Source organism: Ovis aries, chromosome 13 (genome assembly GCF_016772045.2).
Source record: "Ovis aries strain OAR_USU_Benz2616 breed Rambouillet chromosome 13, ARS-UI_Ramb_v3.0, whole genome shotgun sequence".
In the NCBI taxonomy this organism is placed as follows: Eukaryota; Metazoa; Chordata; class Mammalia; order Artiodactyla; family Bovidae; genus Ovis; species Ovis aries.
The window spans coordinates 61,938,255-61,966,024 of NC_056066.1; the positions used below are offsets into that span (position 1 = coordinate 61,938,255).

Genomic DNA, 27,770 nt, shown 5'->3' on the forward strand with positions numbered 1-27,770 from the left:
TTAATCTCTCTTGGGGTGGGGGCTCTGGTTAGGCTGCTCTCTGGGTAGAGTCACAGAGCCATGCACACGTACTCGGTACAGGCAGGTGAAGCGCGGGTTCCCCCAGTTGCTGGATATCTTCACCTTGACGGCCCCAAACGTCCTGGGAGGCTGGTTCTGAAGGAGAGCCACAGATAGGGGCCATCTCACTTATAGCCCCTGATCTGGCCTGTCCAGAGGAATGTTTGGGAGTGGAAGGAAACCCTCCAATTCCTTAGGTGGGGAAACTGAGGCTCAGAGAGGGGAATATCCCAAAACCACATGGCAAGTCACTCAGGGGCTGGGATGCAAGGGGCTGAGGCTGGAAGATAGCTCGACAGTGATGGGGAATGCATCCCAGCCTTGGGGCCCTGGCACATGGGTTCTCTGGCACCCTGGGCAAACCACACCCTCTCTGGGCTTCAGTTACCGGTCTATAAGAGAAAGAGGGGTAATGTCTGTTTCCCAGGGTTGCCGTGAGCACTGAAGTGAGATCTTGGGGCCAGATGGCTTACCAGCCCTGGGCATACAGTAGGTGCTATGTAAATGCGGCCCCCTCCCCTTCCTCCCCATAGCCCAGCGGGGATGGAGCCCAGTGGCCTGTGAGATCTCACTGGATGGTCTCAACCTCCCAGGAAATTACACCAGGGGACACTGAGGCCCAGAGAGGAAGAGAATGGTCTGTGATCACATAGAACTCGTGGTTGGGTCAGGATGTGGGCCAGGGTCGGTCTGATTTCCAAGCCTGGGCATTTTCTTGAGTCTCAGAGCCATTCCAGCAGCCAGCTTCTGGCCATGCTTCTGTCTCCAGCTCCCTCCCCTCCAGGCCCCAGCTTCCCCACCTGTAGCTGGACCAGGTGTTGATCACGGGGTCTCCCAGTATGGAGACATTAAGTTCAAAGCCAGTGACCCTGGCCTGACTGGCCCTCCAGCTCAACATCTGCTGTCCCTGGAGGAACCACAGTGGGCGGGCTTCTCGGTGGGTCAGGGAAATGGAGGTAGATGAGTCTCCTCAGGGTTCCACTCTAGGCCCTAGGCAGTGGCTCCATCACTCTGGGCCTCAGTTTCCTCATCTGTCAAGTCAGTTAGTGACAACTGTGCACCACCTCGGGCTGCTGGGGCATGAAGTGGGGTCCCCTGCAAAGCCCTGCACACAGTCTGTGTTCAGTAAGTGCCCAGCATGGGCAGGGATTCTCAGGTACCTGGAGCTGGAACGTCTGAATGATATTTTCTGGCTGAAACTGAAACGCCCCCAGGAACACCTCCTCCTTGGGAGAACCTTCCATGCCCTGGAGAATCAGAACCAAGAATAAGCATCAGGTACAGGCAGGGACTCCAGAAGGTGCTGCCTTCGCCAGTCGAGACTTGCACACCTCCCAGGATGGGGAGCTGTCTGCCTCTTTGGACACTGTTCCATTGCAGTACATGTAAAGGATAGGAGAGAGAATTGGACTAGAAGCCAGAAGGTTAAGGGTCCACGTCTAACACTGCCGTTGACTCTAGGGTTTGATGTATCCCTGCCCTTTCTCTGAAACTGTTTCGTTTTCAGTAAAATGGGGGTCAATTATCTTTGAAGACTCAATTGGCTCTGAAAAACTTGGGTTGTAATAGAGTACTGCTGCTGCTGCTGCTGCTAAGTCGCTTCAGTGGTGTCCGACTCTGTGCGACCCCATAGACGGCAGCCCACCAGGCTCCCCCATCCCTGGGATTCTCTAGGCAAGAATACTGGAGTGGGTTGCCATTTCCTTCTCCAATGCATGAAAGTGAAAAGTGAAAGTGAAGTCGCTCAGTCACGACCCCATGGACTGCAGCCCAATTTACCCCTAATCCCAGAAGGCTGTGATCTGACCCTGACCCTGACTATCCCCAGCCTTAACATCCAGTCCCTCTAGGCTTCTTGGATTGTATGGTTTATCATAGTGCCGCGAAAGCTGCCATCACGAGCTGTCCCCTCAGCTAAGCATTGCTGCCAGCTGGGGCATGCTCACGTAGATGACGAAGTCCTTGGGGGCGGTGTCCAGGCTGCCCGACAGTGAGATGGTCTTCGGGATGTGCTGCAGGGTCAGGTTGGACAGGTAGACCTTCTGGGCCAGTCGGATGGTCACCTGGCCACGGTCACCTGAGAAGGCCCAGCAGTTGCCAGGTGTCACGTTGGGCTGGAAGCAGCAGATGCAGTGAAGGTGGATGGTTAAAGAGCAGATTCCTTATCCCAGCCTGGCTTCCCTAGACCTTCTCGGCCTTCCTGGACAAGCCCAGTCCTTCCTGTCTACAAAGCTCGGCTCGAATACCACTAACTCCAGGAAGCCTCCCTGACAGCAGGCAGCAAGGATGACCCCTCCCCTCAGCCCAGCGCAGTGAGGGTTCCCTGACCTGCAAGACTTGAGGGTTGGGGGAGGGGCCTCTTCCAGTGCCAAAGCAGGCTGTCCCTGCCCCTGGGCCTGTCCCAACTCCTGCCCAGCACCCCAACTTCTCCCCAGACTACCACCCCCACCCCAGCAGTTGTGCCTTTTTCTGCCTCGGCTCCTCCCTCTCTCTTGTTCCGACTCTGCCCCAGGCCCCCGCCCTCTGCACTCTCACCCCAACCTCTGCCTCCAGCTCCTGCCCCCAGGCCCCTGGCCACACCCCTGCCACTCTCCCCCTGTCCTGCCATTCCTCCTGCCTCGAGGATCACGTCCGGGGGCTGTGCATAGTTCCACAGCCGGATCCAGTTCCAGTAGGAGCAGGCCTTGTCGTGGTTGTATGTGGCTGACGTCTGCTCAAAGTCGATGGAGGCCCCTGTGTGGGAGGCGATGGCAGCGGAGGGGTCCGTGGGGGGCAACAGGGGGAGGGGGGAGGGTCTCAGCTGAGCAGCCCTGGCATCTGCCTGGTGGAGGGAGTCTCACTAGGTGCCAGGGGAACACCAGAAGAGTCACTGGTCCTCTCTGGACCTCAGCGTTGTCCTCTGGGATATGGGAGTAACAAAAGTAATAATAATAGTAGTAATGAGAGCATCCATTTCATGGGGTTGTTGTGAGGTTGAAAGGAGTTAATACGGTAAACTTTTTCCAGCAGTGCCTGGTGCAATGCAGGTGCTCGCTCACTTATATCAGCTTAGTTATTATAACCCAGTTAGTATCACTGTGGCCCTTTTTATAGCCATTTTTCAGAGGAAGAGACTCCAGGTCTGAGACCTTAGACCAAAGCCCTCTGACACTGCATCTCCTTGGGCCTAGGGGTGCTGGGGGGAGCTGGTGCTGTCTACACCAGGCAGCCCGCCCTGCCCGCCCACCTCGCCCCCTCCCATGCAGCCCCTCACAGGGGCACCTTTCATATCAGTTCCTGTGGTTTGATATGAAAAACACTTTATTCTTCTTACCAGACCTCAACCCAGCGCACTCCTCCCTACCCCTCTATTGCAGGCACTGCTTAATTTTTCAAAGGCATGATTCCTAACTGTAATTAGGCCTGTGGCCAGTCTCCCCTGCACAGACAGGGACAACTCTGTGGACCCCTACATTTGGAGGGGGATGGGTGGATGATGGCCTCCCCTTCTCACCTCAGTCTCTGTGGGAGAAAATGGAAAACTGTGCAAGAACACCAGCCAGGCGGCTGAGGATAGCAGGATATGCCCCCAGTCAGAGATGAAATCCACCCTCTGAAGAGTTTCTCAGGAAACATGGGCTGGGCTGGTTGGTGAGGCAAGGTGGTGGGGAGTCACTCACCTATCGACTTCAGGGCAAAGTCTGGCTTCTCAATGTAATCTCCTTGGATCATCTTTATTATTTTCTGGGTCATTTTTTGCTGCGAAGGCAGAAAACCCAAGCTGTGCACTGGTGTGTTCTTACAGATCACGGTCCACAGCTGTGTTCACACCAGGTGACGAGTGGCCTCAGGACACTTTTTGTCCCTGCCTGCTGGCCCCTGCCTAGTCCACACATGAGGCTGTCACATGCTGTGCTGTGAGGAGGTCCAGAGCGGCCCCTGTCCCATCCATGGGGTTTCCTCAATGTTTTCACACCCTCTGGGATGCACTGTCATACATGCAGGACCAGGAGTCCCAGTCAAGTCCAGGGCAGGGGGCCTGGAGTCAGACAGACCTTTCCTGCTAACGGTCCCTAGGCTAGTTACTGCCCCCGTGCACCCCCCTGCCCCGAGTCTTGATTTTCTTGTCTATGAAGTGAACGTGTTAGTCGCTCAGTCTTGTCTGACTCTGTGCTGCCATATAGCCCAGCCAGACCCCTCTGTCCTTGGGATTTCCCAGGCAAGAATAGTGGAGTGAGTTGCCATTCCCTCTTCCAGGGGATCTTCCTGACCCAGGGATTGAACCCCAGTCTCCTGCACTGTAGGCAGATTCTTTACTGTGTGAGCCACCAGAACAATAATCACATCCACCTCCTACTCTTGTGAGGATTAGAGCTAAGACTCATAAAGCTGCGATTATACGTCAGGACTGTCTTCAGTATGTTCATATTTATCCCCTCTCAGCAACCCTAGGAGGTATGTACTATTATTGCCCCCATTTTAAAGAGGAGAATATTGAGGCACAAAAAGGTAACTTGTCCAAGGTCACATAGCTAGTGAGAGGCAAACCCGGAAACTCTGGTTCCAGAGTTCAGGTTCTTAAACTCTACATTGCCAGATAAAGATCGCAAAGCATTGAGCACAGTTGGTGCTCAATAAATCACTGGCCATTATTTGATTAGACTTTTCACAAGAGTGTTGCTCAGTCAATAAGTTGTATCTGACTCTTTGTTAACTACATGAACCGCTGCATGCCAGGCTCCTCTGTCCTTCGCTATCTCCTGGGGTTTGCTCAGATTCTTGTCCATTGAGTTGGTGATGCTACCTAACCATCTCCTCCTCTGCTACCCCCATTCTCCTTTTGCCTTCAATCTTTCCCAGCATCAGGGTCTTTTCCATGAGTTGGCTCTTTGCATCAGGTGGCCAAAAATATTGGAGTTTCAGCTTTAGCATCAATCCTTCCAATGAATATTCAGGTTTGATTTCCTTTAGGATTGACTGGTTGGATCTCTTTGCAGTCTAAGGGACTCTCAAGAGTTCTCCAATATCACAATTTGAAAGCATCAGTTCTTCAGAGCTTATCTTTCTTTATGGTCCAACTCTCATATCCGTACATGACTGCTGGAAAAACCATAGCTTTGACTAGATGGACCTCTGTCAGCAAAGTGATGACTCTGCTTTTTAATATGCTGTCTTGGTTTGTCATGGCCTTTCCTGGTGGCTCAGACGGTAAAGGATCTGCCTGCAATGAGGGAGATGGGTTTGATCCCTGGGTTGGAAACACTCCCTGGAGAAGGGCTTGGCAACCCACTCCAGTATTCTTGCCTGGAAAATCCCCATGGACAGAGGAAACTGGCGGGCTATTGTCCATGGGGTCACAAAGAACAGGACATGACTGAGCAACTAACACTTACGCAACTTGCCAAGGAGCAAGTTGCAGTCACTGCTTGCAGTGATTTGGGAGCCCAAGAAAACAAAAGCTGTCCCTGCTTCCACTTTTTCCCCTTCTATTTTCCATAAGGTGATAGGACCAGATGCTGTGATCTTAGTTTTTTGAATGCTGAGTTTCAAGCCAGTTTTTTCACTCTTCTCTTTCACTGTCTTCAAATTCTCTTTAGTTTGTCTTCACTTTCTGCCATTATAGTGGTATCATCTGCATTTCTGAGGCTGCTGATATTTCTGCCGGCAATCTTGATCCAGCCTGGGATTCATCTAGCCTGGCATTGCACATGATATACTCTGCATATAAGTTAAATAAGCAGGGTGACAATATACAACCTTGTTATACTCCTTTCCCAATTTTTAACCAGTCAGTTGTTTCATGTCCAGTTCTAACTGTTGCTTCTTGATCTCTGTAGAGGTTTCTCGGGAAACAAGTAAGGTGGTCTTGTATTCTCATCTCTTTAGTAATTTTCCACAGTTTGTGATCCACATAGTCAAAGGCTTTAGCATAGTCAATTAAGCAGAAATAGATATTTTTCTGGAATTCCCTTGTTTTCTCTATGACCTAATGAACGTTGGTAATTTGATCTCGGTTCCTGTGCCTTCACGGAGTTCAGTTCAGTTCAGTCACTCAGTCGTGTCCAAATCTTTGTGACCCCTTGGATTGCAGCACACCAGCCTTCCTTGTACATCACCAACTCCCGGACCTTACTCAAACTCATGTCCATCGAGTCAGTCAGTGATGCCATCCAACCATCTGATCCTCTGCCGTCCCCTTCTCCTCCTGCCTTCAATCTTTCCCAGCATCAGGGTCTTTGCCAACGAGTCAGTTCTTTGCATCAGGTGGCCAAAGTATTGGAGTTTCAGCTTCAGCATCAGTCCTTCCAATGAATATTCAGGACTGATTTCCTTTAGGATTGACGGTTGGTTTTCCTTGTAGTCCAGGGGACTCTCAAGAGTCTTCTCCAGCATCACAATTTGAAAATATTGATTCTTTGGTGCTAAGCCTTCCTTATGGTCCAACTCTCACATTTATACATGAATACTGGAAAAACCATAGCTTTGACTAGATGGACCTTTGTTGGCAAAGTAATGTCTCTGCTTTTTAATATGCTGTCTAGGTTGGTCATAACATTTCTTCCAAGGAGCAAACGTCTTTTAATTTCATGACTGTAGTCACCATTTGCAGTGATTTTGGAGCCCAAGAAAATAGTTTCAGAGAGTAGCAGATTGTATTTTCTTAAATGACTGCAGACAGGTCTCCCGTTCCTTGCTCTTCCTGCAGTGTGACTTTGACACCCTTCTCATGGACACTTGGGACTTCAGTTCCCTCCCTATCCATCTAGGTGAGCCTGTGACTGATGGGAGTGATGCTGTATGACCCGTGGGCTCAGTCCTAAAAGGTGAGCCATCTGCTTTTGGGGGGATGCTCACTTTCTGAAGCCAGTTGCCGTGTTGTAAGGAAGGCCATGCCATACAAAGGGACCACCTATGGGGACTTTAGTCAACAGCCCTCAGTTCCCAACTGACAGCCAGCATCAACCTCCACACACGTGAATAAAGATTCCACTAGATGATTCCAGATCCAGATACTGGGTCACCTCCAGCCTTCATGTCTTCCCAGCTGAGGCCCTTGACATCGTGAAGTAGTGACAAACCATCTCCACTGCATCCTGTCTGAATTCTTGATTCACAGAATCTCTGGACATAATAAAATGGTTGTTCTGCACTACTAAGTTTCAGGATGGTAGCTGGGTAACTAGCATAGTAGATAGAGTGCTACAGGGCAGTAATTATACTCTATTTGTTGATGTGGAAACTGAGACTCAGAGAGGTAAGAACTGAGCTCCTAAAGCTAAGAAAAGATATTGCTCATAAAAAGATAAAGATATTGTATTCACAAAATAAGAACAGAATTATTGGAAAAGGAGTACCTAGAGAAAAAGAAAATTGTTAAGAATTCAGAGTGTGTTAGCAGAAATGAAAAATTCAGTATAAGTTTTGGTAGATAAAAGGTGAGAGTGTTTTTTCAACTGTAGAACAAAGAGATAAAGAGAAAAGTGGGAAGAAAAGAAAAAAAGAAAAATGCAGATGATTAGGAGTTTGACATCCACATAATAGGAGTTTCAAAAATGAGAATAGAGCAACCAGGGCCAGGGATAAATAATCAATTTAATCACAATTAAAGAACATTACTTTCTCTCTCTCTTTTTTAACAATTGAAGTATAGTTGATTTATATTGTTAGTTTCTGATATACAACAAAATGACTCAGGATACAAACGTATATATGTATATTGCAAATTATTTTCCATTATAGGTTATTGTAAGATATTGAATATAGTTCCCTATGCTATACAGTAGGATCTTATTGTTTATCTATTTGTATATAATGTCTTCTGTGTGCTCAGTTGTGTCTGACTCTTTGCGACCCCTGGACTATAGCCTGCCTGGCTCCTCTGTCCATGAGATTTCCCAGGCAAGAAGAACACTGGAGTGGGTTGCCATTTCCTCCTCCAGGGCATCTTCCCAAGCCAGGGGTCGAACGCACATCCCTTGAGTCTCCTGCATGGGCAGTCACACTCTCAACCACTGCGCTACCTGGGAAGTTCCCTATCTGCATATAGTGGTGAGTAATGTTAATCCCAAACTCCTGATTTGTCCCTCTCTCCTTTTCCTCTTTGGCACCCGTAAGTTTATTCTCTATGCCTGTGAGTCTGTTTCTGTTTTGCAAATGTTGATAAGTCCATTTGTATCATATTTTAAATTCTACGTAGAAGCGATATCATATGACATTTGTCTTTCTTAACGAACATTTCTTGAATGTGTTCTTAAAGAACACGTTCCCACATTGAAAGGGTTTCCACACTGAAAGCCAAGTGTGGCTGCCTCGTAGGTACATTATTATGACATTTTAGATGTAAGGTAAGATGGTGTAGGGCTTCTAGGTTAGATGTAGTAAGTTACAGAGAACCAATGGTCCCACTAAAAACTAGAAAAAGCCAGATGATTTGCTAAACCATGTTTTAATACCATCATTGAGCTATGAAAGAAACAGAACCAGACGGACAAAAATTCTAGACAGGAGACAGCCACTCTGAAATATGCTGACATTCTTAATCTCTGGGGCATTTGATGATCCTGTGCATGGGTTGAGGATCTGGGGGCAGGGGCTGCTCCTGACAAAAGAGAAAGCAGCAGAGTTGTTAGCATTTACATAGAGCAGGCAGGACAGAATCGGACACTTAAGGAGCCTTGACCACGGCTTACTTCCCTCATTAGACGTTAACTGAAAGCCAAGACTATGTAAGAAACTAAAGGGCTGCTCTGAAAACTTCTGAAAAGCAGAATAAAATTTCCCAGTCTCAGAGCGCTTAATAAACAAAGTCCCTCTGAGGAAGGAGACGCCAAAACAAAGCAAGCAAGAGATTAAAGCCTTAGCACAGTGATTCTCCTTATTATATGTCAGAATCACTGAAGGACTTGTTGAAACACAGAAAAGTTGGTTCCCATCCTTAGAGTATGTGATTCAGTCGGTCTGGGTGGGGCCCATTAATTTGAATTTCTAACATTTTTCCAGGTAATGCTGATGCTGCTGAAATGGGGGCCACACTTTGAGAACTGCTGTACTAGAGGAAATGCTGAGTCAGTACTGAGTAGCTACATCTGCTCTTCACTTGAGGGCACTAAACCAATTACAATTACAATGAGAATCCAAGCTTGCCCTGGCAGAGAAGGCTGCCAATGGGGTCAGAGATTTTGTATCCAAAATTGGAAATTCAAAGTCCAGAAATAAATCCAGATGCCCACAGTCAATTAATCTTTGACAAAGGAAGCGGGGATATACAATAGAGAAAAGAGGTCTCTTCAGCAAGTGATTTTGGAAAAGCTGGAAGCCTCATTAAATCAGTGAAATTAGAACACACTTTCACACCACACAAAAATAAAGTCAAGATGGTTTAGACTTAAATATAAGACATGACACCATAAAACTCTTAGGGGAGAACATAGGCAAAACATTCTTTAACATAAATCATACCAATCATTTTCTTAGATCAGTCTCCCAAGGCAATAGAAATAAAAGCGAAAAAAAAAAAAAACCCCACACAATCCAAAAGAAAATCCCCTCAAAGCAAACAGAACCTAATCAAATTTATGAGCTTCTGTACATCAAAAGAAACCACATACAAAATGAAAAAACAACCTACAGGTTGGGAGAAAATATTTGTAAATAATATGACCAACAAGGGCTTACTTTCCAAAATATACAAACAGCACATACAACTCAACAACAAAAAACAACCCAATTGGAAAATGAGCAGAAGGCTTAAAGAGACATTTCTCCAAAGAAGACAGACCCACAGATGACCAACAGACACATGAAATTATGCTCAGCATCACTAATTATTAGAGAAATGCAAATCAAAACTACAATGAGGTACCACCTGACACCAGTCAGAATGACCATCATTAAAAAGTCTATAAACAAATGCTGGAGAAGGTGTAAAGAAAAGGGGATCTTCTTACACATTCGTGGGAATGTAAACTGGTGCAACCTTTACGGAAAAAAAGTTCCTCAAAAAACTAAAAATAGAGTTGCCATAGGATCCTACAATCCCAATCCTGGGCATATATCCGGCAAAACTATAATTCAAAAAGAAACATGCACTCCAACATTCATTGAAACACTATTTATAATAGCCAAGACATGGAATCAACCTAAATGTCCATTGGCAGATAAATGGATAAATAAATGTGGTAAGTATATACAATGGAATACTACTCAGCCATAAAAAGGATGAAACTATGCCATTTGCAGCAACATGGACGGACCTAGAGATTATCATACTAAGTGAAGTCAGAAAGACAAATACTATATAATATCATTTATATGTTGAATCTAAAGTTTGACACAAATGAAGTTATCTACAAAACAGAAGCAGACTCACAGACATAAAGAACAGACTTGTGGTTGCTAAGCAGGTGGGGGAGTTGGGGAGGGAGTTTGGGATTAGTGAATGCAAACCATTATATATAAAATGGATAAACAATAAGTTCCTACTGTATAGCTCAGGAAACTATATTCAATATTTTCTGACAAACATATCGGGAAAGTTTGAAAAAAGTGTATATATGTGTAACTGAATCACTTTCCTGTAGAGTAGAAATTAACACAACATTGTACATCAACTATACCTCAATAAAAAATTGAAAACTCAAGAGGCCTCAAACATATGTTCAGTCTTTCCCATCAAGACATTTATCGATTTTTGAAACTGCATGGGCAGGAGGCTAGAGGGCTAAGCCAAAAACCTTTGAATAAATTCTATAAAAATTACAACCTAGGTCTGAACCAGTTCAATGCATGTTTGCATAGAAGTGATCAGGATACTTCACCTTCCTTACAAAGAAAAGGGAGAACTCTACCTGGTTGAAATTGTAATTATCTGGAACATCTAGTTTTTTTGTAAAAAAATTGCCCAGAAAACACTAAAAATTTACCAGATATGAAAAGACAAAACCATAAGATTGATACGCCAGGAAAAAATAGGCAATAGGAGATTATAGATGATCCAGGTATTAGATTTAGAAGACAAGGATTTAAAAATAACTGTGACCAATATGTTAAATAAAATAAAGGAAAAGATGGACAATATAGATGAAATGTTGGAGAATTCCACCATAGAATTAAAATCTATGAAAAATAATCAAATGTATATTCTAGAACTAGACAGTGCAATATATGAAATTAAGAACTTAATGGAAATGTTTAGCAGTAGATTGGATAGAGCAGACTACAGGATTATTAGTGAACCTGAAGAAATATGAAGAGAAAGCATCAAAAGAATGAAAAAACAAGCAAATAAGGAAAAAATACAAGAATAATATGGAAAACACTCTAGAGATTAGGGTAGTTATAATTGGTGTCTCAGGAGAGGTGATAGATAATGGGTTAAAAACAATGTTTTAAGGAATAATAGCTAATAATTTTCTGAAACTACTGAAAAAGATCAACTCATAGAGTCAGTAAGTTCAAGAATCCCCAAGCAGGTTAAATATAGAACACTGGAGATAAAAAGAATATCCTACAAACTTAGGGATGGGAACAGACCACACTCAAAGGACAAATAATAACAGTGATATTAGACTTCTCTAAAGCAACAGTATAAACTAGAACACAATAGTGGAATTCTTTCAAAATCCTCAGGGGAAATTTTTCCTATCTATAATTCTATACCCAACCGAACTATCGACAAGTGCAAGGGTAGAATAAAGATGTTTTCAAACATACAAGTTCTAAAAAAAAATTAATATATACCTCTTATTTTACTCTTTCCCAGGAAGTTATTTGGGCATATGTTCCACTAAAACTTGGGATATGAGGAGCTGGACATCAAACAGAGAAGTCAGTTTTGGGGCAGAATGGCTAGCCACTCACCTCATCAGACATGGCTTCCATCTCTTGGAGCTTGGTGATGAGCTGGTTCAAGTGACCTCGGAGGTCCTGGATTTCCCCAGTATGATGCCGCACCTTCTCTTGGTACATCCTTATGGGGAAGGAATGAGAACAGAGAGTGACTGATTTGTGACGCTCCTACTATTACCCTCAGCGTCTATCTCTGCCAGTCAGCACAAAAAGGACTAGCTTCACATCTCCCCACTCTCATGGGCCCATCCCTGGACCTACCCCCCCAAATTCTTATCTCTAAGAATTTAGAGCAATGAGCATTACTCATGCCCTTACTTCTGCTTGGACTTTCTGACTATCCTTAAACCCAACTCATTCCTTCTGAATATTTGAGTATTTTTTTTTTTCATTTAACGATGCTGCCATGGGTGTATCTTGGTTAAAATTTCATCTCAGCTACCATTTGCTGGGGCTTTCCCAAGTGGCTCAGTGGTAAAGAATCCAGTTGCCAAGCAGGAGACACGAGTTCTTTCCTTGGATTGGGAAGATCCCCTGGAGAAGGAAATGGCAACTCACTCCAGTGTTCTTGCCTGGGAAATCCAATGGACAGAGGAGCCTGGCAGGTTATAGTCCATGAGGTTGCAAAGAGCCAGACTGGATTTATGACTAAACAATAATAACAACCAAAACCATCTGCTGAACACTAACTATGGGTCAGGAACTATTCACAACATCTTCTTTAATATCCATAATTACCAACTTGGGTGTTACGTTTTATTTCATAAAGGAGAAGTGAAGTGTCTTGCATAAGTTTAGCCAGGTAGGAGGTATGGGAGCTGGGATTTAAGCCCAAGTTGTTCTGGCAGACCCCATATTCTTAGCCAGTAGATCTTGGCTATAGCTTTGGTTTTTAGGTAACAATAGGACTATTAACAGATTCTTCTTACCTCAGGCTCTGCAGTGGACTATCTATGCTGTCTTCCTGGTGGGATATTGAGGAAAGCAAGGGATTTCCTTCAGATGGCCTAATCTGGGCCCAGTAGAATTTCATCAATCCATCCTCCCACAATCATACATCCATCCATTCATCCACTTTCCTGTTTTTTCCACCTGCCATCCATTCAAAATCCAATTTATCCTCCTTTTTGTTCATTCATCTGCATACACTTCCATCAAACGTCCCACCCATCTACCATCCTATTCATCCCACTTTCCCATCCATCTGCTCCTTCATTTATCCAGTCTTTCTTATCCATCCACCTTACCTTATCCATTGACCCTTTCATCAGTCTATGCATGCATGCATCCATCTACCCTCCTATCTATCCACTGTCCCACTCAGCTATCCATTCATCTATCTATCCATCCATCTAGTTACTCACCCTTATCCCATCTTCCCTCCCATCCATCCAGTCTCTTATCTGTACCTTCTTCCATTCATTTATCCATCTATCCCACTATCCATTTCCTGCATCCTTACATCCATCCCTTCCATCCCGCCTCCAGTCACACCCCCATCTGGCCATGTAAATGTCCAGAATTGATCACGTTTGCCTTGTACCAGGCATTGAGGTGGACATTGCTGGAGCGAATCAGATCTGACTCTGTCTTCAAGGACTCTCAATACAGTTGGGGAAGCAGTTATGATTACAGAAGATTGTGGAAGAAGAGAGGGGAACGTGACCACCTCTGCTTAGGTATTTCTGGAGGAGAGGGAAGCATATGATGGAGTTCATAAGGGGAGAAGAAGAGAGGGAAGGACAGGTTCATCAGATGGCTTCTCTCTAGGCCTTCTGAGACTCTGCTGTCCTCAGACAGGGAGCTCTGGCCACTGATTTCTCTTCCTTCTTCTCCAGGAACCACAAAGTAAAGGTCTCATCTCATTTGAATAAAAGAACAAACTGCCTTGAATATAGAGAGAAATGTGGTCTTTGGCCACACCATCCCATTTCAGGTGGGGGCCTTGATAACGGAAAGATGGGTCACCTCTGGGAATCAGTGACAGGAGAGGATCCTGAGGAGGAACTATGCATCTGGTCCTTGAAAATCACATTTTGACAGGATAGATGGTTCCAGGTGGGGAACAAGACAAAGGCAGAGATTTGTATCTGGAATGAGTCAGCAACTGAGTAGGGTCCAGAGGTGGTAAGAGGGAGAGGAACTTATGAAGGTGACATTGACTGGTTGGGGTGACGCCAGTCAGGGGTGGGGCCTGAAGAGAGAATGCACTCACCTGCCAGATGTCCATTTTGGACGGTAAGTGCACAGAAAACATCCAAAATCCTGTAGGGGTTGGGGAATGAGAATGAGCATTTAAGATGAAAGCTTAAGAGCTTACATCTTAGGCTTTGGAGTTAAGACTTCTAGATTCAAATCCAAGCCTTGCCACTTCCTAGCATTGTGCAGTTTTGGGAGAAGTTACTTAATCCCTCTATACATCAGTTTACTCCTCTGTAAAATGGGAATAACAGTAAAATCCACTCCATGATCCAATGATATCATATATGCAAATCCGCTCACATAAACCAAGTAATCTGTTTCCTCTTCCTCTCCAGTCTTAATCCTACTGGGGATAATTGGCAAAAAGAAGGAAAGGGGGTGGTCTCCTTTGCATTTTATGATTTCTATGCTGTCTGAAATCTCATTATTCAAGTCATTATTAAATACCTTTAAAATCTATTTGTTGTTTTAAAATAGAATAGAACGGAACTTCAAAGAAAAGAATGGAACTGCCTCAATCTGATAGAAGTTGTTTATGAGCCACAGCTAACATCATGCTTAATGGTGAAATACTGGAGGTTTTCTTCCTAAGGTCAGGAGTAAGACAAGGTGTCTGTTCTTAAAATTTCTTTTCTTTTCTTTTTTTTTTGATCCTGTGAAGCTTGCAGGATCTTAGTTCCCTGACCAGGGATTGAACCCAGGCCTTGGCAGCAAAAGCACCGAGTCCTAACCACTGGACCACCAAATAATTCCCTGCTCTTGCTATTTCTATTTAACATTATTCTGGGGATTTGAGCCAGGTCAATTAGTTAAGAAAAAGAAATAAAAGGCAGAGGACATGATGTTGCATATAGAAATCTTAAAGTATCCAAGACTGGGTGTCTTGCCCAGTGTTAGCAGTAACACATGAGTTCAGCAAGGTTGCAAGATACAAGATCAGTACACAAAAATCAGTTGTGCAACTGATCTTTGACAACAAGTGCTTGAACTGTGGAGTCCACTTATATGCAGATATTTTTCAGTAGATAAACAGTTGGCTCTCCATGTTGGAGGGTTTCACATTCACAGATTCAACCAACTGCTCATTGAAATCTCTACCCTCAGTTGGTCAAATCTGCAGATGCAAAACCTGCATGTAAGAGAGTTGATTGTGTTCATTGTACTACATGATTTTATATAAGGGATTTGAACATCTTCAGACCTTGGTATATATAAGGGCTCCTGGAGCCAGTCCCTCGAGGATATGGTATTTCTAAACACCACTGCTGCTAAGTCGCTTCAGTCGTGTTCGACTCTGTGCGACCCCATAGACAGCAGCCCACCAGGCTCCTCCGTCCCTGGGATTCTCCAGGCAAGAACACTGGAGTGGGTTGCCATTTCCTTCTCCAATGCATAAAAGTGAAAAGTGAAGGTGAAGTTGCTCAGTCGTGTCTGACTCTTTGTGACCCCATGGACTGGAGCCTACCAGGCTCCTCCATCCATGGGATTTTCCAGGCAAGAGTACTGGAGTGGGATGCCATCACCTTCTCCGATTTCTAAACACTGGCAATGAATAATATGAATAAACTGTAATTAAGAATATCACATTTATAACAGAATCTCAAAGAATAAAATAGTTAGGAATAAGTTTAACAAAAGAATTGCCAAACTATAAAGAGGTATGGAGAAGGCAATGGCAACCCATTCCAGTACTCTTGCCTGGAAAATCCCGTGGACAGAGAAGCCTGGTAGGCTACAGTCCATGGGGTCACAAAGAGTTGGACACGCCTGAGCAACTTTGTTAGAGGTACAGAGTTACCCATCAGTAATGGAAAGACAACCCAGTGCTCAGGGACTGGGAGCTTAACACTGGCCAGGTGACAGCACTCCCCAGATGCATATGCGGATCAATGCAGTCTACATCGAAATCCCAACACTTGCTTCAGAAGAAATGAAAAAGTTGACCCTAAAATCCATATTGTAATGTAAGGGATCCATAATAGCCAAAACAATCTTAAAAAAAAAAAAAAACCAACAAAGTCGGAGGACTTGCACTTCTAGATTCCAAAACGTACTATAAAGCAACCAATCCAGGGATAGTAGCAAACATAAAGACATATAGGTCAATGGAGTAGAACTGAAAGTACAGAAATACATCCGCATATTTATGGTCAGTTGATTTTCATTAAAGGTGCCAGACAATGCAATGGAGGAAAGAATAGTCTTTTCAGTAAATGGTGCTGGAACAACTATATACCTACATTCAAAAAATAAAGTTGGTCCCTTACCTCACACTATATACAAAAATTAACCAAAAAAACGAACCATAGACCTAAATGTAAGGGCTGATATTATAAAATTTTAGAATAAAATGTGGGAGTAAATCCTCATCACTTTGGGTGAGGCAATAGTTTCTTAGCTATGACACCAAAAGCACATATCACAAAAGAAACGAGATAAATCAGACTTAATCAAAACACACAATTGGCCTTAATCAAAGACTCCATCAAGAAGGATAACCCACAGAATAAGAGAAAACATTTGCAAATCATGTATCTGATAAGGGACTTTTGTATTCTAACTATATAAGGGATTTTTAGAACTCAGTAATAAAAAGTCCATTCTGAAGGAGATCAGTCCTGGGATTTCTTTGCAAGGAATGATGCTAAAGCTGAAACACCAGTACTTTGGCCACCTCATGCGAAGAGTTGACTCATTGGAAAAGACTCTGATGCTGGGAGCAATTGGGGGCAAGAGGAGAAGGGGATGACAGAGGATGAGATGGCTGGATGGCATCATTGACTCGATGGATGTGAGTCTGAGTGAACTCCAGGATTTGGTGATGGACTGGGAGGCCTGGCTTGCTGCGACTCATGGGGTAGCAAAGAATCGGACACGACTGAGCTACTGAACTGAACTGAACTGAACTGAATAAAAAGTCAAATAATCCAATTTAAAAATGGGCAAAAATCTGAATAGACCTTTCTCCAAAGATGGTATCCAAATGGCCAATAAGCACAAAAAAAGATACTTAATATCATTAGTCATTCAGTTCAGTTCAGTTCAGTCGCTCAGTCGTGTCCGACTCTTTGCGACCCCATGAATAGTTATTAGGGAAATGAAATAAAAATTGCCATGAGATGTCACTTTGCATGCCCTGCTGCTGCTGCTAAGTCACTTCAGTCGTGTCCAACTCTGTGTGACCCCATAGACGACAGCTCACCAGGCTCCTCCGTCCCTAGGATTCTCCAGGCAAGAATACTGGAGTGGGTTGCCATTTCCTTCTCCAATGCAGGAAAGTGAAAAGTGAAAGTGAAGTTGCTCAGTCGTGTCTGACTCTTCGCGACCCCATGGACTGCAGCCCACCAGGCTCCTCCGTCCATGGGATTTTCCAGGCAAGAGTCCTGGAGTGGGGTGCCATTGCCTTCTCCTTGCACGCCCTAGGATGCCTAATAGAAAAGACAGACAGCAATGATTGGAAACCCCATGCGTTGCCAGTGGGAATGTAAAATCGTGCAGCCATTTGGAAGAGAAGTTTGGCAATTCCTCAGATAGTTATTCATAGAGTAATCAAATGACCCATCAATTCTATGCCTAGGTACAATATATACCCAATAAAACTGAAAACACATGTCCACACAAAAATACTACAGGAATGCTCACAGCAGCATTTTCAGTAATAGCCCCAAAGTAGAAATAACCCTGATGCTGCTACTGCTGCTAAGTCGCTTCAGTCATGTCCGAGACCGTGCGACCCCATAGATGGCAGCCCACGAGGCTCCCCCGTCCCTGGGATTCTCCAGGCAAGAATACTGGAGTGGGTTGCCATTTCCTTCTCCAATGCAGGAAAGTGAAAAGTGAAAGTGAATTTTCTCAGTCATGTCCGACTCTTCACGACCCCATGGACTGCAGCCTACCAGGCTCCTCTGTCCATGGGATTTTCCAGGCAAGGGTACTGGAGTGGGTTGCCACTGCCTTCTCCTAGAAATAATCCTAATATCCATCAGCTGATGGAGGATAAACAAAATATGGCTTATCTACACAATGGATTTTCAGCCAAAAAAGGTAATGAAATGCTTGTGTACACTACAATATGGATGAACTTTGAAAACACTGTGAGTGAAAGGAAACGAAAGGCAACATATTGCATGATTCTGTTTATATGAAATGTCCACATCAGGCAAACTCATAAAGTCAGAAAATAGATTAATTGTTGCCTAGGTATAAGGGAACGGGATATGGAGAATGACTACCAGGGACTGGGAAGTTTCTTTCTCTGGCAGTGAAAATACTGGAATTTGATAGCAGTGATGGATGTACTACTTCATGAATGCATTAAAAATTGCTGAATTATACACTTAAAATGGCATGATTTATGGTGTGTGAAGTACACCTTAATAAAGCTATTATTTTAAAAAGTCTTATCTGTTGGATTATGTTGTCCAGGAATTTCTAATTTCCTAGGAAATTCTCTTCCTTCCCTCTCCCTCAACCCCCACCTGTTGGTGTATTTAAGTAGAAGGAGGAGATTTCTTTGCTTGAGAAAGCAAAGCTGTAATGTGAGAGGTGGTGGTGTTGGCTGGAAGGAAGCCACGAAAACTGAGAGGGAAAGAGAGAGGGAGAAGGAGGGAGGGAGGGAGAGGGAAAAGAAGAAGAGGAAGAATAAGAATATTATATAATACAGTTTGGGGAGAACCTTACAGTTTTCAAAGTTTTTCTTAGCTTTCAAACATTTTCCCTGGACATCATTTTATCCTCACAGCAACACTCATTAGACAGATGAGGATACTGGTGTTCCCAGAGGGACAGTGTCGGGCACAGTGTCACATAGTTGGGGCCACAGCTCTTTCCCTCCCCAGGATGGGCATGAGCCCAGGATTAAGTACCTCCACCTGGAATGGGACAGGGCCCTGGACACGTACCAAAAGCACAGAGGATCAGAACTCCTGCTTTTTCTATCAGCTTGTGGATGAACAGCTTGTATCTGTAAGACAGAGAAGTGATGGTCAAGCTGAGGTAGGGCTTTGCACAGGCTGGACAGTTTCAGCCTGGCCCTTGCCCTGAAAGCACCCCGAGAAGCACATTTCTTATCTGGGCCATGGCGCTCTCTCCAAGATGCTGGCCATGTCCTGCGGCTCCACAGCATCTCCGAGGAAAGAAAGTCCTTAGCCCAGTATCTCTGGCCATCAGAGATCAACTCATAGTGTTCACCCACATCCTCCTCACTCTCTTCCTCCATTTACATACTGTTTGCCCTTTTCCAGCTTCTCCCCCAGTAAATGCATCCTTCATGGCTTAGTTTAAGGGTGCCCTCTACCTACAAGCTCCAGACTCATCACCCCCAGCTTTGTTGCTGTTGTTACAGTCGCTAAGTTGTGTCTAACTCTTTGCGACCCCATGAACTGCAGCATGCCAGGCTTCTCTGTCCTTCACTACCTCCCTGAGTTTGCTCAACTCATGTTCATTGAGTCAGGGATGGCGTCCAACTATCTCATCCTCTGTCACTCCCTTCTCTTTTTGCCTTCAATCTTTCCCAGCATCAGGGTCTTTTCCAATGAGTCAGCACTTTGCATCAGGTGGCCAAAGTATTGGAGTTTCAGCTTCAGCATCAGTCCTTCCAATGACTGAAAGCATCAATTCTTTGATGTGCAGCCTTTTTCACGGTCCAACTCTCACATCCATTCGTGACTTTGACTGGATGGACCTTTATTGGCAAAGTGACATCTCTGCTTTTTAATATACTGTCTAGGTTTGCCTTAGCTATTCTTCCAAGGAGCAAGGGTCTTGTAACTTCGTGTTTCCACTGTTTCCCCATCTATTTGCCATGAAGTGATAGGACCAGATGCCATGATCTTTGGTTTTTGAATGTTGAGTTTGAAAGCCAGCTTTTTCACTCCCATTTTTCACCTTCATTAAGAGGCTCTTTAGTTCCTCTTCACTTTCTGCCATTAAAGTGGTATCATCTGCACATCTGAGATTGTTGATATTTCTCCTAGCAATCTTGATCTCAGCTTGTGATTCATCCAGCCCGGCATTTCACATGGTGTACACTGCATAGAAGTTAAATAAGCAGGGTGACAATATACAGCCTTGATGTATTCCTTTCCCAATTTTGAACCTGTCTGTTGTTCCACGTCCAGTTCTAACTGTTGCTTTTTGTCCTGCATACAGGTTTCTCAGGAGGCAGGGAATGTGGTCTGGTATTCCTATCTCATTAAGAATATTCCACAGTTGGGTGTCTGTCTTCTCCACACATGGGAGCTTATGTGTGGTGGAGCCAAGGCTGGGCCCAGAGAAGGCATTATAGAGATGTTTCAGTCTTCCCTGGTGGTCCAGTGGCTAAGAATCCACCTCCCAATGCGAGGGACACAGGTTTGATCCCTGGTCCAGGAAGATTCCACACGCCGCGGGGCAACTAAGCCCTTGCACCACAACTACTGAAACCCGTGAGCCCTAAAACCCAAGCTCTGCAACAAAAGAAGCCAGTGCAACGAGAAGCTCATGAATCCCAACTAGAGAGTAGCCCGCCCTCGCCACAGTTACGGAAAGCCCGCACCCAGAGCAAAGACACAGAGCAGCCCGAAATAAATAAGAAATGCTTAAAATGTAAACTTTAAATGCATGAATGGGGTGGAAGCTCTGCAGGAATTCAGAGGCATTTTGCATGGGCAGGAAATGAAAAGGGAAAGAATGGAGCAGACATTTCAGGCAGGAAGAACAGCCTGTGCAAACCTATGCAGGTGGGAAGAGGTATAGTGGGTCCAGGGAGTGAGAATCCTAGCCATGCTGGCCCAGTGGCTCTATTGCAGAAAGCAGAAAAAGGGGAGCTGGGAAAGGAAGGGTGAGGCAAGATTTCAGGGGGCTACAGCCTGGGGGTGCTGGAGTGATAGGGAGCCACAGTGGATTCTGGGGTGAGGCGTCTGATAGAAACCAGATATGACATAGCTTATCTGAGGAGAGGTCCAAGCCAGTGATGGAGCTGCCATGATCACCAGCACAGAGTTCCAGTCCCCATAACCCTCCCGCTCATGCCCCAGCTCACCTGCAAGTGTTGAACAGAACCTGGTGAGCCCGAGTCCTCAGGAAGCAGGCCAGGCAGGTGATCCAGGCTGTGGAGGAGACAGCAGAGCAGTGAGCAGCTGCATCCTCCTTCTTATCCTATGACAACTCACAGGGCGAGACCCTGTTGCTGGGAGACCCTCTCAATTTGCTAGTTGAGCTACTTATAGATAAGCATCAGCTTGGACTGGGTACTAGAACTACAAACCCACCAGTGACTGGCAGGTACTAAATACTTAAAAGTGACTCAGGAGCAAGAAAAGTTTGAGATGTCCCTGCCAAAGTCTATTCCCAGACACTGAAAGCTTCTCAGTAGAAGAGCGCTTGTCTGGTTCATTCCTGAGTGCCCACTATGGCGGTACATGAAGCTAGGCAAAAAGTATGGGCTCAGAATGGGTGCGTAGATGGGAGGAGGCATGGATACATGGAAGAATGGTTAAGAGAATGGCTTGGAAAAGAGGTGATTAGCAAGATGGATGAGAGGATGGGAGAATGAGAGGCGGGATGGAAGGGTGGATGGGTTGATGACTGGATGGATGTGAATGGTAACAAAAGTGTGAGTGTATTGGTGGATGACTCAGTGAAGGGCTTGGATGGATGGATGAACTAATGGGGTGTATGGATATTCCAACAGATGGATAACAGACAGATGGTTGGATAAATGACTGAGTGGATGAATAGCGGAGGTGTGGCCGGAGGAACACAGAAGACTGATCTTTAGGGTGTGGTCAGAACCATGTCCTCAAAGTGAGGGTGGGTTGCATGGAACCATTCGCATGAGTTCAGGGGCCAGGCTAGTGGCAGAATGGGGGAGGGCTGGCAGTTAGCTGCCCCCTGAACAGCAGATCTCCCTCCCAGTCCCTCTTTTCAACCATCATTCCTCGCTGGAATGACACCCCTGACTCCTCTGAAGGGAAGACCTCCAGAGCTCCACCTGCAGCCCAGCTTGAGGCTGGGCCCTCTTCCCAGGCCCATGCTGATGGCCAAGGCAGCTCTTCAGTGTATACGTACATATGCATTCCAGCATGCACTGGGTCAGGCCCGGGGCATTGATGCGGACAGGCAACAGGAAGGCGTCACCTGCAGAGAGCACAGGGCTGTCATGTCGCTGCCAGCCTCTGGGACAAGGTGCCTGCAGACACCGCAGGAGCATCCCTACCCCCTGCCCTGCCCCTTGCTGGGGGACCCTGGGTTGCCCACTTGACATCTCTGAGCTTCAGCCCCTCACTGCCCACAAAGACCCTGGGGCTCCCCTCTGCCCTCCCTTCTCACTTGCGTTTGACAAAGGCGCCTCTGTCATCCTGCAGATGTTCCGGCCTCGTTGGATGATCCTGGCAATGACAAGATTCACAATTGTATTTTACAATTCACAGGGAGCATGGTGTCCCCATGTTCTAGATGGAGAAACTGAATCGCTGCAAAGTTTGCTCAAGACCACAAGGCTGAGGATCAGGGATAGACCGAGGTGTGGCTGACCCTCAGTGCAGGCTCTTCAGAGGAAAGGACACAGTTTGCTGTGGCAGTCACGGGTGGTTGTCATCCAAAAGCCACTCCTTCCTCTTACTGGCAGAAGACTGATTTTGGTTCCTTGTCTCCTTCTCCCCTGAATGATTTAGGTGGATCTAATTGGTTTCTGATTGTTGCTGTCTCAGTCCCCTTGCTGTTGGCTCAAGGATGGAAAAGTCTGTAGGGGTGAGCTGTAGGGTAGATAAAGGGGCCTGGGACTTGGGGAGAAGGTTTTCTCATCGCTAAACTGAGACCCACAAGAGGCAACACCCTCCTCTCTGTTCGGATATGGCCATGTTTCTGTGCAACCCCCGGGATGGTAGTAGCCACCTTGTGACCACGAGAGGAGGCCAAAAGGGAGAGCAAAAAAGATGGCAGGAACCGGAGGCGCGGCTGGCACTGCAGAACCTCAGAGTTAACATTCTCTGGAGCCATCCATACCTTGGGATCTTTTGGCATGTGAGATAAATTTTCTTTAATTAAAAAAATTTTTTTATATTGAAGTATAGTTGTATAATATTTTATGTTACAGGTATATGATATAGTGATTAATAACTTTAAATGTATATTCCATTTATAGTTATTATAAAACATTAGCTATATTCCCTGCCATGTACGTTTTTCTTTAATTCTAAGGTAACAGTCTCTAATAGCTCACTTGGTAAAGAATCCGCCTGCAATGCAGGAGACACTGGTTTGATCCCTGGGTTGGGAAGATCCGCTAGAGAAGGGATAGGCTCCCCACTTCAATATTCTTGGGCTTCCCTTGTGGCTCAGCTGGTAAAGAATCCACCTGCAATGTGGGAGACCTGGGCTCAACCCCTGGGTTGGGAAGATCACCTGGAGAAGGGGAAGGCTGCCCACTCCAGTATTCTGGCCTGGAGAATCCCATGGGGTCGCAAAGAGTCAGACACGACTGAGCGACTTTCACATCATGTCCACGTCAATGGTCTCTAAACTTTTATACTCCCAACATTTTATACATATGTATTATATATATATTTCTCCAAGTGGACTGATGTATTATTTACCCTTTCAAATGTATAGGCTTTATTTACACCTTCCTGAGGAATATAAATTAAAAAGAGGATGAGCTAAAGAAAATACATACGGAAGTTCTAATAGCATTCTCCTTACCCCGGTATGATTGTTCTGCATACCCTGCTCTAGGGATAGACAGCTGTTCTGGGGCCCAGAGGTAGGCACTGTTTTGAGCTGGAACTTCTACCACCTGCAAGCAGAGGCCTCCTACAGATAAAGATTGCAGACAGGGGTGCGTTCTTGTTTACTATCTGTCTCCCTCACGGGAGCTCCACGGGGGCAGGGAGCACGGCCATCTGGTGCAACACCATCGTCCCAGCACTCTGCCCAGTGCCTGGCACACAGCAGGTGCTCAGTGAACACGTGCTGAATGGACGACTGCTCCTCCACTCCCTGGCCCAAAGCCACTGTCCAGCCTCTCTGACTTCAGGTGCTGCGTCTGTAGGCGCAGCTGCTAATGCCGGCTGGCTTCCAAGAAAGGGCCGAGGGGCGGTGTTTTATAAGGGCTGTGCAAAGGGGGAGGCTGCTCTTCTCACCTCCTGGGCCTGGCCTCCCTGGGGACGTGGGCCACATTTTCGGGTTGGTCACACGAGTCCCCGGGGTTCCTTGAGGACCGGGGCATCGATGTCCTTCTCTGGGATGGGGGATTGGCGGTGGGGATCTCTGGGAGTCGGTGAGGAGGAAGTGGCTGCTGCTGCTGCTCCCACCTAGTGTGCCCTGAAGGGTGCCGTGTGGAACCTCTCCTGGGTCAGGTGGAACTGCTGGCACTGTGACCTCACAGAGCAGGCGTGGGTGGTCTTTCCAGTCTCGTTTGGCTCTGGAACTTCCCCCTCAGGGGAACCCATTCTGTCCAACTTTCCCCTTTTAAGATGGCCTTGAAGGGCCATGCCAGGCACTCAGGGGCTGGACAGGGGCAAGACGTGGGGCTCCAAGATCCAGGCCATGCTTTTTCTTGCTCTCAGACCCTTTCTGCCCCAGGCTTCCTTACCTTCTTAGGCTGTACACAGATTTATTCTGTAATGCCAAGCTTCTCACTGGTGGATGTTTGACATAATACAAAACAATGTTTGGGTGTTGTTGTCTTAGTAAAGTTCTACATTTTCCTGGTGAAAAATAAAAGCATGCAGAGTGGGAATGTCTGGTTATGGTTTTTCTACTTGGATTGTGGAACTAAAATGAATTCAGTTTTGCCCCCTGGTGGCAGTTGGCTTCCCTGGTGGGCTAGACGGTAAAGCGTCTGCCTGCAATGCAGGAGACCTGGGTTCGATCCCTGGGTTGGGAAGATCCCCTGGAGAAGGGAATGGCAACCCACTCCATTACTCTTGCCTGTAAAATCCCATGGACAGAGGAGCCTGGTAGGTTATAGTCTATAGGGTCGCAAAGAGCTGGACACGACTGAGACTTCACATGGACATGGCAGTTACTCAAATTGCAGGCTCAGTACTTGTGGTAAACAGAGTAACTGTCCTCTAAAGAGGCTCATGCGCTAAAGCCTGAACATGTTAGGTAATGTAACAGTTCAGTTCTGTCGCTCAGCTGGTCCAACGCTTTGTGATCCCTATGGACTGTAGCATGCCAGGCTTCCCTGTCCATCACCAACTACCGGAGCCTGCTCAAACTCATTTCCATCGAGTCGGTGATGCCATCCAACCATCTCATCCTCTGTCGTCACTTTCTCCTCCTGCCTTCAATCTTTCCCAGTATCAGGCTGTTTTCCAGTGAGTCAGTTCTTCACATCAGATAGCGTAACAAAGGGGGGACTAACACTTGCAAATGAGATTGAGGTTGCTAATCAGCTAACCTCGGAGAAGGCGATGGCACCCCACTCCAGTACTCTTGCCTGGAAAATCTCATGGACGGAGGAGCCTGGAAGGCTGCAGTCCATGGGGTCGCTGAGGGTTGGACAGAACTGAGCGACTTCACTTTCACGTTTCACTTTCATGCATTGGAGAAGGAAATGGCAACCCAGTCCAGTGTTCTTGCCTGGAGAATCCCAGGGACGGGGGAGCCTGGTGGGCTGCCGTCTATGGGGTGGCACAGAGTCGGACACGACTGAAGTGACTTAACAATCAGCTAACCTTGAAATCAGAGGATATGCTAGATTATCCAGGTGGGCCCAGGCAGGGCCTTAATGATAGAGGTCCTTCAAAGTGGAAGAAGGAGGCAGACGAGGAGAGAGATGGGAGCATAATGATCCTACCTTACTGGTTCTGAAGATGGAAGAAGGGACCATGAGCCAAGGAACGAAGGCCAGGATGTGGATTCTCTTCTATAGTTTCTAGAAGGGAACAAAGTCCTGCCAGTACCTTGATTTTAGCCCGGGGAGACCCATCTTGGACTTCCGAGATCCAAAATGGTTAAGATAATAAATTAGTGTTTGCCAGTCACTAAGCTGGTGGTGATTTATAGCAGTGGTAGGGAGCTATGACAGTGCCCAGAGGAAGATTCAGTGAAGGAGGGGCTCTGGAATGCTGCCACAGTCATCACTACAGGGGCCATTCAATGGTACATTCTTTACCCACTGAACAAGCTTTTATGAAATACCCGGGATTTATTAAGCACAGCTGTGAGCAGAACCAGCTTTTATCCCTGGGGTGGAGGGTGATGTGGCTGCAGACCCTCCATGGAGCGGGTGCTCACAGAATGGCGCTGCAGGGAGGAGGGGCTGGTGAGAACCCCTCTCCTTTGTGTCTACTGGCTGGCACCCAATGCCCCCTGGTGCTTGAAATGTGGAGGAAGAGGAAGTGCTCATGCGGAGAGCAAACACTGAGAGTGGCTTTGGTCAATATTTGCGCCACTGTCCGCTGAATCTGATCTTTGCCTCAGCTCTTGTGAGGACCAGCAGGGCTGGTCTTATGCATTAGTGGGTAAGTGGGGGCCAGGAGAAGGATATTAAGGAGCATGCCGCCAGCTCCTCTCATTCCTTTGTGCCTCAAGAATGAGGTGGGGGAGCATGGGCTCAAAGGCAGGACTGGTCCAGGGGAACTCTGGCCTCTCAGGGAAAGGCCTGATGGTTTCTACACTTCCTGTCTGCTCTGTGAGCCCTAGGGGAGGACCCAGCACAGGGGCTGGTGTGGAGTCAATGGGAGCCATGGAGAATTCTGGAGTTGGGGAAAGCCCTGGGCTCTTTGTGCCGATACCCCAGGAGAGCCATGCAGAGGAATGGAGGGGACTTCCCTGTAACTCTGCCATCACCTCCTGTGCATACATGCATGGACACACACAAACACATATGCACACCCCTAATGTCAGGAAACAGACTGCTAGACCCAGCTACACGTACATGTTCAGCCTCACAGACACACTCAGTATACTGAGTCCACTTAAACATATTGGACACAGAACTCCCCACACCTGCACTCAGGTAGGTTCATATAAACAGGCAAGTGACACCACAAACCAAGATGGCAACACACACACAATCACGCATTTCATGTGCACACCCACACACAATCACGCACTTTCCTCTGACATCAGTAATTATGACCTAGTGCACTTTCACTTTTCACTTTCATGCATTGGAGAAGGAAATGGCAACCCACTCCAGTGTTCTTGCCTGGAGAATCCCAGGGACGGGGGAGCCTGGTGGGCTGCCGTCTATGGGGTCGCACAGAGTCAGACATGACTGGAGCGACTTAGCAGTAGCAGCAGCAGCAGCAGCAGTGTGTATGCATGACTACACGCATAAACACATACACATATAAGCACACATATACCCCTGAGACACGCACGTATAGACAACCCCCTTCAGGAGCACTCAGTTCTTCGGGGCCCGTACAGCCAAGGTGGAGGCTGTAGTTTGTAACGTGGACACTGCTGACAGGCTCAGTCCTCCATGAGTGGGATGCACCTTTGGAGAGAAGCTTAGTGTTAAGCAGCGGGACTGGGTCCTCCACACCCTCTCCTCTGTTGCCCTTTGAGTTTTGGCTCCATGTATGATGAGGGGGAAGTGTGTGACCAGAAACGGGGCTCAGCTGATGATGGGGATGGGACTCAGGTCTCCTCCTGCTCCTGCTAGAAGAGCCGTGTTTCCCCGTGGAGGTACAGGCGGGAGGTCAGCCATCCCCCTGACCTATTTCTTTGCTTCTGTTTGTGTC

At 46.4% G+C, this 27,770-nt stretch overlaps 1 protein-coding gene across 1 annotated transcript; it reads right to left on the reverse strand.

Moving 5' to 3' along the window:
• On the reverse strand, nt 1-24,295 carry SUN5 (Sad1 and UNC84 domain containing 5). Its single transcript, XM_004014485.5, has 13 exons — nt 24,210-24,295; nt 22,399-22,457; nt 22,138-22,206; nt 21,110-21,176; nt 18,990-19,051; nt 14,102-14,151; nt 12,816-12,850; nt 11,899-12,007; nt 3,720-3,798; nt 2,678-2,793; nt 2,007-2,174; nt 1,221-1,307; nt 1-156 (listed from the first exon to the last, which is right to left on the reverse strand). Exons 1-13 carry the CDS (start codon nt 24,293-24,295, stop codon nt 1-3), a joined length of 1,143 nt encoding a protein of 380 aa, XP_004014534.1.
• Nucleotides 24,296-27,770: the final 3,475 nt, after the last annotated feature.